General features: G+C 37.8%; 1 protein-coding gene and 1 long non-coding RNA gene across 2 annotated transcripts in view; both read left to right on the plus strand.

The window, feature by feature from the left end:
* The window catches only part of DDX10 (DEAD-box helicase 10), a 163,829-nt gene extending 162,296 nt beyond the window's left edge, over nucleotides 1-1,533 (plus strand). Inside the window, exon 18 of the mRNA XM_088140641.1 lies at nucleotides 890-1,533. Coding sequence (XP_087996767.1) covers nucleotides 890-1,058 — 169 coding nt within the window. The 3' untranslated portion in view covers nucleotides 1,059-1,533. The remainder of the gene's footprint in view (nucleotides 1-889) is intronic.
* Nucleotides 1,534-11,850: 10,317 nt separating this feature from the next.
* On the plus strand, nucleotides 11,851-14,352 carry LOC148216053 (uncharacterized). Its single transcript, XR_015796137.1, has 3 exons — nucleotides 11,851-12,237; nucleotides 13,951-14,007; nucleotides 14,292-14,352. It is a non-coding gene; the product is annotated as an uncharacterized LOC148216053 (long non-coding RNA).
* The last annotated feature ends 577 nt before the right edge of the window (nucleotides 14,353-14,929 follow it).

The raw sequence follows: 14,929 nt of genomic DNA on the forward strand, positions 1-14,929 counted from the left end.
AACCATAGATAGTGGCCATGAACATTTTCTTTATCCTTTTAAATACATATACAAATAGCATATTTTGCTAATTAAAGACTGCTGCTGTTGCTGCCTGTGCAACAACAATAGACATTTTTTAAAAGGTGGGGGAAAAGGAAAGAGAACTACCTTTTAAAAAGAGTAGGAAGAGAATGAGTCCGTTATCACAGCACTGTAGGCAGCCCCAAGCCAGAATTCCTATCCTAAAGTTCAAGTGGAACATTTTCAGTCCAGCATTGGTGGACTGAAATTAGTTTGAAAAGATGGAGAAGACAAATTCTTAGAACTTCTTTTGATGTAAACTAGTCATCTTTAGAGGTAGCAGGCAGAAAGATGGTCTGGGGAGAGGGCTACTCTTTCAAGTCCTGCTAATAAGGTTTACTGATTGGCCACTGTGGGAAGCAGGATGCTGGATCAAATGTGTCTTTCATCTGATCTAGGAGGGTTGATCTACACTATTTCAGTATAGTAGTGAGAACAAGTTAAATAGGTAAATCCATGATAGTACTTCCCACTAATTATGTAAATCACACAATTTCTATGTAGTATATGTGTTCATATTGATTGTCCTCAGTAACGAATTGGACATATTGAACTCATCAGGGATGGCTGATAAATGACATATTTTCCTGGCTCAATTCATTTTTTCTCTGCTTTATTTTAAGTACCACATTTGTTATTTAAAAAACTTACCACTGTAGCCCGAGACCATTTCCTAATTTAGGTTTTGAAATCTCCAGATTTCTCTTTTCACATCATCACCATATTTGTCTCTAATTTGTAATTAAACATTTTCTCATTTAAGTCCAGTTACTGTCTTATATGATTCTGTGCCAGTAGTAAAAGAATGATGGATTTATTTCTACAGCGAACGTGGAATGGATAAACGGCGATTGGGTGGAAGCAAATCAGCAGTGGAAATACCACAAAAGAGGAAGAAGATAAAACTTAACCAAGAGGACTCATTTGTACCATTAGATACAGGTCTTTCCCTTGCAGAAGATGAAGCATTAGTTTTACATCTGCTCAACAATTAAAACTCATTTTTTCCCCTTGCCAATGTTATTCCAGTCATTTTTGTCTTTATATCACAAAAACAACAGGACAGATGAATGCTAATATATATTTATGCATTAATACCTGAAAGTATAGATTCTCTGATGCGTGCTTCATGACTACTTTGGTTCATAGGTAGACTCTGCTTATGAAAGTTGTAAAAGTCTTTCATCTGTCAGAGCTTCCGGTAGTATGATTTTTTTAAAGATGCTAGGACTTTTCTTTCCTGTCTTGGGGTAAGTTTTATAAGATAAAATGACCAAAATTGAATGGTTATACATTAAATATTTTAAACATTATTTATGTCAAACAGTACAATTTTTCCAAAATAAAATGAGAAAAGGTTGGACTTTGATTTTCTTTAAAGCATTTACTTGATATTCTGAATGTTGATATAAATTCTCCTTGCTTTTGCTTTCTAGTCAAGTATCAATAAATCAAATCAATATACTAATAATTCTGTATATCATTTCTTCCTATGGAGTGTTTCCAGATTTTTATCCTTCAGGCACTCAGTTTCGATCACTAAATTTTGCAGGGGGTTCAAATAGTGGGTGTGATTCATTTGTAATCAGCCCATGTTGTCTCATTATTGTATCTGAAATGTTTCCAAAAGCAATGAATAGAGTAGAAGGAAATAACATTCCAGCATCATACATTTTTTGCCAATGTTACAAGAGAATACGCAGGTTGAAAAGAAGTGTCCCCAGGATGGTACTGCCCAGCTTCTTCTCCAGTATTTTCTAAATACAGATAATCCTCAGGTTATGACCCTAATTGGGACCAGAATTTCTGTTGCTAAGTGAAGCGGTCATTAGGCAAAGCATCACATGACCGCATCGCATAGCAATGGCAGTTCCGGTAGTCCCAGTTGCAATAGATTGGCCAGGACCATGTTGTCTTTAGGCAAGGACCTCACACTTCTCCTGCCCTGCTATGCTCACCTACACTTCAACTCCCACTTCTGCCCTTTTGGCTGCCTTGCAATCCTTTTTTCTGGTGTTTGGTCTATTAGTTTTGTTTCTATTATTTAAATACCTTATATACTAAAATTGCATAAGAACAGTTTGTTGTTTTAGCTTTTATTAGACATCCTGTCAGTGTAAGTTACTACCCTTCCTTCCTTCCTTCCTTCCTTCCTTCCTTCCTTCCTTCCTTCCTTCCTTCCTTCCTTCCTACCTACCTACCTACCTACCTACCTACCTACCTACCTATTAAAAAAGCAGATTTTGGAAACTTTGAAGCCAAGGGTTGTGAAAGATTGGCATTGAACAATTATAAGAGAATCTGTGGTGTTCTAGCTTAGTTGAGGAAGAGATCAGAAAAATTAAGAGGCAAGTGTGAAATTCACTAGCAAATGGCATCTGGGTGAGTCAGGATTTACAGTCCCATTATAACGACATTTTTTTCAGAAGTAGGGTTGTAATCTGCTTGTCCATTGTTGCAGATCATATGTCTGCCTAACATAGTTGTTTATTTCCTGTATCAGTCATTTCAAATTGTGCTCCAGGGAATTCTGAAATGAGATCAGAAACCATAGAATTACAGAGTTGGAGGAGGCTTTGTAGATTGTCTTTACTAGCCCCCTGCTCAACGCAGACAATTCAGAGCTTAGAGAATCCACAGAAGTTGTCTATTTGTCATTTGCGTGGAGATTAATAGCTAGGAAAGCAGATCACTCCTCTAAATAATTAGTTCCAATGCTGTTGGGAAGATTATCCAAATGCTCAATTAAAATGCACCTCCCTGTCATTCAAGGCCATTGGACCACTCTTTGTGGGGCAGCAAAGAATATATATTTTTCCTGTTCTTCATGAGATGTCTTCAACTATTTGAAGAGATTTCTGTCATGTATTTAAGGTCTACGCCACACTGAATATATTCATTCAAGCCAAGCTCTACTTTTATTGCCATTCTCTGAATTTACCTATATCCATCTTAAAAGCAGGGTGTCCAGAACAACAAGGCAGAATACTTACTCTGGAATATAAAATATATCTGCTTTTCAGGGGTGGGAAGTGGGGGCAAGTTCCTGTCATTATGTGGCTTTCACAGCCACAGGGGAGTACAGGACATGGATTGAAATTCTTAGGGCCTCAGACCCTCCCACATATTGTGTGTGCTTTCCCAAATCCCTCCCAAAATTGCCACAAATTTCTAATATTTAATGTCCTAGAAGGAAAAAAATCCTGTTGAAAATATGAAGAAAAGATATTGAAAGGCCATCTTCAGCCTTAGAAAGTTAAATATCTCAGATAAAGATTGTGCCCCTAAAACCTTTTATTCAAGGATACAAGAATGAAGCCAGATCTCATGAACTGAATATTTGCACTGATTATTGTCCAATAATCTTTTGTTTCACACTTGGTTCTACACACTTGGTTCTATAACAATTTCAGGACAAATTGAAATAAAAAGGGCTCTTTGGGGATAGGAAATTCTAAATGTTGTGTGATCTCTATTACTATAAGTTATTCAAAGGTGTTCAGAAGTGCTATATTCCTAAATTTCTGTTGCTCAACTAAGATCTGTGATGGAGTCATACATGTCATATGTGGAATTATCTTTGCATTGGAAACCTCAGTTGATAATCTATTACTAATCTACAGAATATATCTCACTTTTACTGAAAGAACTTCACAGAGTTCCAGTTCATTTATGCCGTTAAAAGTTATGATGTTTACTTTTTAAAGCCTTGTATAGCTCAAGACCCATATTTTTCGATGCTACCATTCAGATACTCCATCATCTGAGACAATAAAGGGGAGCACCATGTTTTTATATTTTATTTCTATATTTTGTTTTTGCACACATTTACTGAAGAGTGGTATATATTAATATGATATAACAATATTTATTGTTAAAATAAATGCAACAATAGGGGACAGACTGTTTGAACACATCCCAGCAGTAAGCTGATTATTGCTTTGAAAGAGAACACTAGATCCAGCAAGGCTGCTGTTTCACATTCTGTAGAATTTATTTTTACCAATTAGAGCTTAGAGCAAGAAGGCACATGGCCCTAACCTCTGTTTTTACAGCTCCCAGAAAGTGCTCTAATCTGAAATGAAAAATGAACTGTTAAGACTTAAAATAAGTTTAATTCGTTTTAAAAAAAAAAAGACTCCTCAAATTCCCCCCAACCCAAGAAGAAGAAAGAAAATCCTGGTTCTGCCTGTATGTGTAACTCAGACTTGTCTACTTTGCATTATTGCCGCACCCACTGTAGCTCTTGCCACCTCCCAAAACTATAACACACAATTCCTAGGCACCAAAAGTTTGCGCATCTCTGAATCAAAATATTTTTAAGGGGGGGGGGGTTGGTGAAAGCTCAAACTGATTATTTCTCAAAATGTACTTGGTAGTTATATAAAATGTAGGTTTGATTTTCACAGTACATTACAAAAATAACTGGATTCCATTGAAAACTCTATCATGTTGAAAAATAATGTTATTTGGACAAATGTTGACATGCTCAGGTTGATGAGTGAAATCTGGCTATAGGTTGAGTTGAGAAATGATGCCTACAGTGAACCATCATATCAACTTTGCACAGAAATGAAATTCTTTAGATCGAAGTCATCAGTGACATATTACTAGTTTCTTCCATTTCTTTTGCTGATGAAAGATGGAGAGAATTCACTGAACAAATTATATTTCAATCCCAGTAGCACATCTTGTCAACGTTGCAAGAAGAAGCCCAGCAGAAGCAACCCAACAACATTTTCATGGTTTTCTTCTGTCTGTTGTTTGATTTTTAAAGCTACACATAACTTCTGATGGTATGGAAAAATAAAAAAACCTTTCATATACATGTTGAGTATAATTTTAAACCATGATTCAGAATTCTTGCAAATGAGTAAATTAAATTTAATTCCACAGCAGCTATCAATGCTGAAGTTTCATCTCGGCTTGACATTTGGATCTCTGTGATTATTATGTGCAATAGCAATCAAAAGGCGCTCAGATTTCAAGGTTGTTGCATTACCATTCAAAAATAGCAGTGCTGCTCCTAATTTAACGGTAAGGATAATTTGGTCTCAGCCAGAAATGTTTATATACTTCTGTTGAAATGCCATCCCCCCTCCCCTTCTTTTGCTTTAAAGCAACACTTAAGCCATTTCTATTTACCCTCTACTGCAAAAATCAATTAGGATAGCTCAAATCCTTTTTTGACAAACAGAGTAAAGCTTCAGGTCACGGCCAAGGAGGAAGAGAGGCCAGAGACAGCTGAATTAGCAGATTATGCTTGCTTACCTTGTAAAAATAAATTGCTGGATCAGGCCAAAGGCCTGCCATTCTGTGTCACAGTGGCCAGGCAGATGCATTCAGGAAGCCTACAAATGTCAGGAAGACAATATCCTTCCTCCACAGCTGGTATTTAAGGCTTATTGCTTGCACTTCTGTATAGAGTAAACTGTCATCAAGATTAGTAGCCATTGATATTCCATGAATTTGTCCAGTCCATGCTTAAAATCACCTGGGATCTAGCCATCACCACATCTGATAGCAGCAAATTCTATTATATGGAGTGAAGTACTTTTTTGTCTCCCCCATCAAACTAATGGATGACCCTGAGTTCTCCTCTGGATCCATCCAAGGGTAGATCAGTACCAACCCTGCTGGCATTTAGGAAAGCCACTAAGATTTGGCTTTTTTGAAGGACCTTCCAGGATTAGTAGAAAGATGTGATTCTTTTTATGGAGAATGGTTTTCCTCAATGTGATCATGAAAAAGAACATTTTGTTGTTACCCTATCATAGCCTACCTGGTTTGGGTAATAATGTTTGTGGTATTGTTTTTATTGCATTATTTGTAAGCTGCTTGGAGCCAATTTGGAGAGTGAGCAGCATATAAATTACAGCAAATCAGTAATAATATTATGAGGAAAAGAGGACCATGTCTCACTCTTGATACTTTCCAGACCATGCCTGAGAGAATAACCATGACAAATATTTTTTTTTAAAAAAGCCTTGTCAGACTAACTTAATTTCATTTTTTAATCAGGCAACTTGCTTAATATGGAAGTGCTGTGGACCATAAAGAAATTTCATAAAGTACTTCATGACATTCTGATCAGCAAGCTAGATAAACGTGGTTGGGGTGACATATCTGTTAGGTGGATTCAAGATGGCTTGGAAATAATATTAAAAGAGCGCTCATCTATGATTCCTCATCAAGCGAGTAAGATATCAAGTGGGGTAGTTCAGGATTTGATTCTGGGCCTGGTACTCTTCAACAGTTCCACTAATTATTTGAACAAAGTGGTGGAATGAATGCTGATCATATTTATGAATTACACAAAATTGGAGTGATTTTGGAAGGTAGTAACATAATTGGACCAAGACAAATGCAAAATTCTTCATGTAGGAAAAATAAATCTAACGTTTAAGTTGAAGGATACCTGGCTCTCTAAAAATATTTGTGGAGAAGATGTTGGAATAGCAACCCTTTACATACTGAATATGAATCAACATTGTGATGTGACTGAAAGTCAAATGAAATTCTAGCTGCATCAGTACTGCAGGAAATAATTTCACAATATGTATGCACTGGTCAAATCCCATCTTTTGTATGGTCTCCCTTTTGGAGAACTATATTTTAAGAAAAATTCAGGCAACAGAAACAGGTTCAGAAAGGGGCAATAGGGATGATCAGACGCCTGGAAGCTCAATCTAATGAGGGAAGTGGATATTTTTATCCATGAGAAAAGAGGGCATAGGAAGGATATTGTAGTACTTCACTGTCTTCTGTATTGCTTTGGACTGCAGAACATGGAAGTAAGGTCTAAACATAGAAAAATTCAGATTCTGATTGAATTTTAGGAAAAACAGTCTTGACAGTGAAACCACATACTAAAAAAGGCGGTGGTCTCCCCTTCACTGGATTTGTTGAATCAGTGGGGAATGCTTTAATTTGGATCCTCGCGTGGAATAGAGAAATGGACTCTGCCTGAATGGCCCCTTCCAACTCTGATTCTGTGATCCTTAAAGCCCTCTTCAGAAAATGTGTTTGCATATAGAACTGAATGTGTGAACAATAGTGAGTGACATCAAACAGCTGGCGGTCCCCAATTACAGCATGATTGCCTGCAGGGAGAAGTCTTTGTATGTTGCAGACAGCAGTGGGATATCAGATTGAGGCCTGTGTCATGATCAGATCACATCCTGGACTAGATGAGACTGGCCACTTCCTGGAGCTTTCACAGGGCAGCTGACCCCCTTAAGATGGTCTACCCCAGGTATCTACTGTATCTGGGGGGATTCCAAAGGGTACTTGCAATATGGCAGGGAGTTCCACTGAGAGTCTGGTTGATTAGGGAAGTAACCAAGGCCTTGATGTAATTGCTCTTGCAGACGGCCAATCTTGGGGGCGGGGGTCCTTGTTTTACTGAGGACTTTAAGGAGATGAAGCAGAAGAAGTGATGCCAGCTCCAATGGTAGAAGGTGAACACAAATCTGAATTTCTTTGCTGTTATGGTGTTAGTGGGTTGCCAACCAAAGATCTTGTTTCAGGCTGCCCATTCTCTATTAGAGAACAATGGACTGCTTGATTGCTTGACTTGTTAGTCAACACTTTGCCGATAGTTCTCAAACTGTTGTATTTTTAGTTCTTCATGGGCAGAATATGATATGGTGTCTGAAGCAATTGTCTTGCAATGTTATCCAAAGTTCTTTCAGCCTGTGGACTCCAGTCAAATGGAGACAGTGCTCTCTAGTATGACTTCCACCAACTGAAGGTTTCAACCATGGGCTTCCAGACTCCTTTGGAAGACTGAAAGGAATGTAGTAAGATGGATCTGACAGGTAGTTAATGCTTTATTGGGCTGTTTCTGCCAGGTCTGAAGGAAGCAGAGAAGCTTCCCACCTTGAGAAACCATCTCTGGACCTAACAGATTGCTCAGTCCCTAACATTTTTTTTCTAGATACATTTCAATTTGGATTTAGACCTTTATTTTATAACAGGCAAACAGCTGAACATTTCTTTTTATAACTTCAAGTCTTTTTGCAGATGAAGCCCTAACTACTGATCATACGCATCACTCTCCTCTTTCATTTTTTTTCCTTGTCAAATATACATTTCAACCTAACCAAAAACCAACTGCAGAGATTTAGAAAGGACAGAGTATATTTTGGTAGGATTATCAGATCCAGGCTGCAAAAATCCCAGCAATCACAAGATGGCAGCAAAAAAACAAAACAAAAAAACCCCCAGTTTTTGGTATCTCTTTGACACCATCTAGTGGTTCTCCAGATCTGATAGCCTTACTTCAGTCTTTTCTTTTACATCATTAATTCCAAATTGCCAAAGCCAAATAAACCAATTAAACCATTTCCTAAAAGGGTAGCTCTTGTGTTAACAAATACTCAGAAAATGTGTTGAATATTGCAAGCTTGTATGGTCTTTTCTCTGCATAACCCCCCCTTTTTTTTTCAAATGTAACTTATTTCACAATGAAACCTAAAAACTAGAAGATTTAAATTAATTGGATCCTATACATTTTGAAGTCAAGGCAGAATATGAGTGAGTGTCTTGGGCTGCCAGGGACATTTTCTTATGAGTTCTTGATATCCCCAGCGATAAGAATGACTGGCAGGTGGACTGCACATTTTTACAGCATTCTAAGGTGATGTTTCAGAAAGCTTAGCTTGACACCTTGTTGACTGAAGGGAGCTGATGAGCTTATCCCTGGCCTGTCACACTTTTAACAAGCCTATTAGATGTGATGATCCAAACAGCTGCTATCCCACCGAGTCAGGCTACAGCCCGCCACACTTCTGTGAGCCAAGAACATGTAACAGAAGGAAAAGAAAGAAATGAAAAGGTAATAAGAGTGGAGAGCCAATAACCTGCTAGATGAGAGAATAACAATCTGCCTTTTTCTGCCATCTTGCATCTCTCCAGTGCATGATTCTTTTTTAGGATTGCAAAAATCCAGATGACTACTAAATGCCATGTTGTAGTTGCCTGGAGTTTGCAGCCCAGATATAATAACCCTATTCCTGCTCCCCCCACCCCCCAATCAAATGCAGAATGTAGATATGAGGCTGACTTGTAGCAGATCAACATGTTTTGGGGTTTCTGCGTGTGTCTTAATAGTAGCGATAATAAAATATTTGCTTCCAGTAATGGTTGCTAAAAAATAATACTTGAGGGTGAATCAGTCAGGAATTATTTTCTATTTATTGATTGATTTGATTTGGCGCTGCCAAACTCCAGAACGACTCTGGGCTGGTCACAATACAATAAACAGAATAAAACCAATACAATAAAAACAAAAATAAAAAAACAAGAGCCACTCTAGAAAAGAGGAGAAAGAACAAGATACTAAATCTGGCAGACTGCACAGAATGTATATCCCTAATATTCAGCGAGGGACTCCACCCACTATAGCTTAAGGCCTGGGAGAACAGCTAGGTCTTTAAGGCCCTCCAGAATACCATGAGGGTGGGAGCCTCATGGATCTGAGAGGGAAGCTCATTCCAGAGGGCAGATGCCATGACAGAGAAGGTACACTTCCTGGGTCCTGACAGAAGGCGCTGTTTGATTAAAGGAACCTGGAGCATGCCAACCTTCTCAGCTCATAATTTATGCAGCAACTACTGGGATTATTATCATGGTTGATCAGAAATTCTTGGGCTAACCTTGTGTCCCTTTGAGGTATACCAAAGAAGGAAACCAAAGTTATGAACACTAAAACTACCTTTATTATAGGGTTACAGTAATAGAAACTTGCAAGTCTGAATGCACCTCTCCCCTCCCTGCCTTTACATTCCAGAGAACTAGGAAGGGTAAATTTTGAGATGCTTCCTCTACCCCCATTCCTGCTCTGGACTCAGATTTCTCTTATCTGACCATTGTCTTCCTCCTGTTCCTCAAGGTTATTCTCACAACCCTTTACACCTTGTGCTCAGAAGTATCCTTTTCATTAAGTCTTTGCATCTATTGGCTCTCAATTAGTAGATTTCAGAATTCTAGAAAACATCAACTTTATTGTATGAGAATACACACAGTAATGTAAGAAGAGGCCTGTGCTATTAGACAAAGGTCTGTTTAGTTGAGCATGGCATACTGTGGTTAACTAGAAGTCTATGACCATGGATATGTCTCTAGTCAGTAAACAGCCATCAAGAGTAGTAGGCACTGATGGTAATATTTACCATGAATTCCTCTGATAGCCATCACCACTTCAGATGGCAGTAAATTCTTTAGTTTACATCTTATGTAAAGTACTTTTTATTTGTCCTGAGTCTTCCCACGTTTAGTTTCAATGATTTCACTTTCTCCAAACCATGCATGTTGCATAGTAGCATTATGTAACACCCCAGCTGTTAAATAAACATAAAATAAGAGGAATAGAAAATAGGATCCATATGCATATGCACAGGGTTAATATTCTCTGATAAATGTGGTGCAGGATTTGTTTTTATCACCTTAGTACAAAAAGTATTATGGGAATCAATCCTAAAATGATTTTAAAAAAATAAATCTCAAAGATTATATACACAAACACAGATTTTAAAAAATCATCTTCCATAACTTCAGACCATAAAGCTTAAATACATCCTTTTTTTTTTTTTTTTACATTACTAGGGCAAATCTCTAAACTCCACTTTCCCTCTTTTTCCCCTCATTGTTCCTTGAATCAAGTGGACCCAGATTCATCTGATCTAACAGACTGTAGGGCAGAAGAAGGTTGTTGTTGTTTTTTTAATGAATATAAAGTATTTGGTGATACTATGGGACAAAAAGTTCACATCCCAGAAATAACCAGAGTATGGCCATTTTGTTTCACTAAGTACTTTCAAACTGTATCAGCCAATGGGGAATCCCTTTTTTTGTTTGTTTTTTTTGAAACAGTAGCCACCTAAGTAGCCACAGGTGATTGCTAAAAGAGAGGCAAAGTACTCTATAATGAATTATTACAATTTAAATAAAAATATAATACATCTCACTATACCAGGTAAAGCTGCACCCGTTAAATCTAGATAGTTTCTTTCACAGAGCATTTTAAAGGTCCCAACTCTATTCTTTGTTTGGCCTTGAAACTGTGCTTGGACTGGATTGTCCTTCAAACAGAGAGACCTTTGCTGGTGAGATCATAGAGTTGGAAACAGCCATTCAGCTCCCTGAGGCCAACCCATACATAGAGCACCCCTGATAGATGTCTAACCTCTGTTTGAACACATCCAGAGAACGAGAATCCACTGCCACTCTATGTAATTATTAAATCCATTGTTAAACTGCCCTTACTGTTAGAAAGTTTTTCCTAACATTCACTCAGAATTTTCTTGTTAAGGCCATCTATGTTTTGTACTTAGAAGCAATATAGAATCGTTTTTTAATTTCGTCTGTGATCCTCTTGTGAAGGGCTAGCATATCCCTTCTCTGCCATATGTTCTCTCCTAAGGTGTAGTTTTGAGTCATTTGATCATCCTTTCCTAAGAAGTTTATCTAATATTTAGTTGGCATTTGTCTTCCTGTAACCCGAATCCATTATGCTGTGTCCTGCACGCACACACACACACACACACACAAAAACCTTGACCTTCTTCTGTGTGACATTTTTTCAGGTATTTGAAGAATGCCATCATATCCCCAGATCTACAAACCATACAGAGAGTAAGATGTATAGAGAACTGCCAGATGGATAAACTGTACAAAGAATAAAATGCAAAGAGAAATGCCAGATGTACAAACTGGATTAAGAAGCACCAGAAGCATCCAAGATCACATTGCTAGCATCCAATGGATAATGAAATAAGTGAAAGGTCCAAAAAGTTATATATTTGTGCTTTATTGAATATACATAGGTCTTTCAGCAGCAACAACTAAGTAGACAACAACAAATTTAAAAATATGGATGTACTGGACCATCTCATCTGTCTACTGAAGAATTTGTATGATGTTCTACAGCAAGAATTCAAATGGAATATAGAGCAACGAAATGGTTCAAATTGAGAAAAGAGGCATCAAGGTTGTATACCGTCACCTCCTTTATTTCACTTTTATGTGTAGCATATTTGGAGAAATGGTGGGCTAGAAGAAATAAAAATTGGAATTAAAATTGCTGGGAGAGACATTAACAACTTCAGATATCCTGGAAATACTACTTTGATGGCTGGAAATAAAGAAGACTTAAGGAATCTCTTGTTGAAGGTAAAAGAAGACAGTGCCAAAGTTGGTCTACTCCTCAATGTAAAATAATAATAATATCAACAGGCAATGCCAACCAATGCAAATACAAAGAAAAGAAAATGAAGTATTAACATAGTGTATCTTCCTAAGCTTAAACATTCAGAAGACTGGTGAGTGTAGCCATGAAATAAAGACATCTGCTAATTAGGAGAAAAACTATGGCAGATCTCAATAAAATATTAAAAATGCACAGACATCACATTGACAATGGTGTATATTGTCCAGGTCATGATTTTTCCACTTGTAACATATGGCTATGAAAGCTGCACCATCCGACAAGCTGAATGAATAAAAATTGAATTGTGAATTCAATTGTGGTAAATTGTAGTGCTAGAGAAAATTGTTGAGAATACCTCAAACAGCAAGAATAAATCTTTCTGTACAAGATGAAGTAAAACCAGGCTGCTCACTGGAATAATGAACCCAGAGCTTAAATAGTCTGGACGTGTAATGTGAAGGCAAGAGTCATTCAAGAAGATCCTGGTGCTTGGAAAAATGGAAGGCAATCTGAAAAAGGCTGCCAGTTACACATGCACATATTCTGATACAAACTCAAGGTATTATTGCCGTCATAAATCTTAACAGTAGTAACTCAAAGCATATTGCAGACTGAAACCTTCCTAGCTAGAGAATTGAGACGTGAGAACTACTTTTTTAAGAATCCAGAGAAATGAACTGCCAGTTCAGGGGTGCTCCACAAGTTTCAGTTTCCAGTCCAAAATTCAGCCAGGTAATCCAAGACAGCATACAGAGTTGTAGGCCCAGGCTGGGGATTGAGAATGGAATACTAAGCAACAGCCATCAAGCAATCATTTCTTTTAAAGAGCTTTAACTCCAGCTTAACTGGTTTGCTGTGTCTCACTTCTTTCTTTCGAATAGACAGCTTGATTTCCTTTGCTCTTCTTCTCATAATTTTCAACATGTTGCTGATCTCCAGAACTTGGCTAGCTCAGGCTGTGAGTCAACTGATTCGGCCTGCTTCTGTTTCCTCAGGTGCAGTTTCATTTAATTCCTGTGGTGCAGGTTGGTCAAACTCTTCAACTACTGAATCTGAAAACTGAAACTGTTCCTTAACATTCCCAGAAGATATCTCTGATGACCCAAATTTGAGTTTGCAAGAACTCAGAGAAGCAGTTTCTGGCAAACAATCCGGGCAGGCAATGTGATGTCCATCAGGTCATGAAGAGTCATAAAAATGAACAATATTGTATTCTCCTCCCCCCCCCCCAGTTTTCTTTTCTCAAGGCAACACATTCTCAAATTCCGCAACGTCATCAGAATTTTCTAGTCCTTGATTTAGAACTGGACAGGCTTGAATAGGGTCTACACTCATATTCACCATAAGACTTCCCAACACATTACATGGCATGGCTAGATAAGAATCTTTATTCCATATTAAGAAGAAGCCACTAAAACATGGGGCTTCAAAAGGGATTATTGAGTATATTCAACTCACAGACTAAGAGTAACTCACCCCTGCCTTACCATAACTTATCCCAGCCATTGTAGTTTATAATCCATGGCTTATAGTTAATATTGTGTGATCCAGGCCACTATAGCTTGTTCATCAATTCATGGCTTAATCAACCATAGCATAACAAGATATATAACTTTCTACTTTGCTTTTCTCAATGGACTGCTTTACGTTGATCTACCACTTCTGCTTGCCTTTAGGATTATGACTCAGTGATGCCTTCAAGTTTGCTAGTTTCTGATACCAAGGAATGCTGTGTAAGTGACTAGTGCGTCCTAATTTTCTTTTGTTAGAGTTTGATTTTAATATATTTATATCCCTCCCCCCAAACTCACAGAAAAGATATGCACACTAGAGCCACCAGCTATAGCATGCAAACATTTGGATAACCACTGGATTGGAGGAAAAAGCTGGTTGTCCAAATGTGTGCAGTCCAGATTAGGCAACCGTAATGCACACAAGGGCATTTTTATAATTGCTAACATTTTATAATTGCTGGCATTTTTATAATCGTCCTTCATTTATTGCATTGTCCCCACAGAAGGGAGATTGACAGATGATGGCAAGCTGTAAGAAAGTCATTGGAAGGGAAAAAAGAGCTGATGTGCTGCCTGATCAATTTTAAAAGATTTATATCTCTTCAAACTGAGAAGTCTGCCAGAACGATGCAAATAACATAATTTTTGAAGACATCATCAAGAAATGGCCAAAGGCAGAAGGCAAAGGCAGAAATACACTCATCTATCCATTAGCTGTACAATCATTGACTACTACTCACAACCCACCCTCAGAAGTAGTGATAAAATTAAGGGGACTTAATTCTGTCTGAAAGGGGAAGAAGCAACCTTTCACGAATAAAATAAATGTTGCCTTTTATGCAAGAATACATTTAGATGCAAAGCCAATAAACTCATCTCAAGCACAACCAGTTCCTAATCTGAGCCATGTATTTAAAACAGTGTCCTTTGTTCAATCTGAATCCCACAGTTATGCAGCCCAGTTCACAGTGAACTATGCAAATTCAGTATACCATGTCATTTAATGATCTTTAAAGATTTCCCTGGCTAATTTAAATCAATGTCCTGAAGTTCAGCCTTTCCCAGCTCTGGGCCTATTAAACCCTGCTAACTCTCAAATTTAGCCTTCTCTCAATGCAGTTATAAGTCCACAGCAATGCTT

Source organism: Python bivittatus, unplaced genomic scaffold (genome assembly GCF_059951505.1).
Source record: "Python bivittatus isolate LINGU-HERP-01145 unplaced genomic scaffold, Pbiv_v1 ctg000340_np1212, whole genome shotgun sequence".
Lineage (NCBI taxonomy): Eukaryota > Metazoa > Chordata > Lepidosauria > Squamata > Pythonidae > Python > Python bivittatus.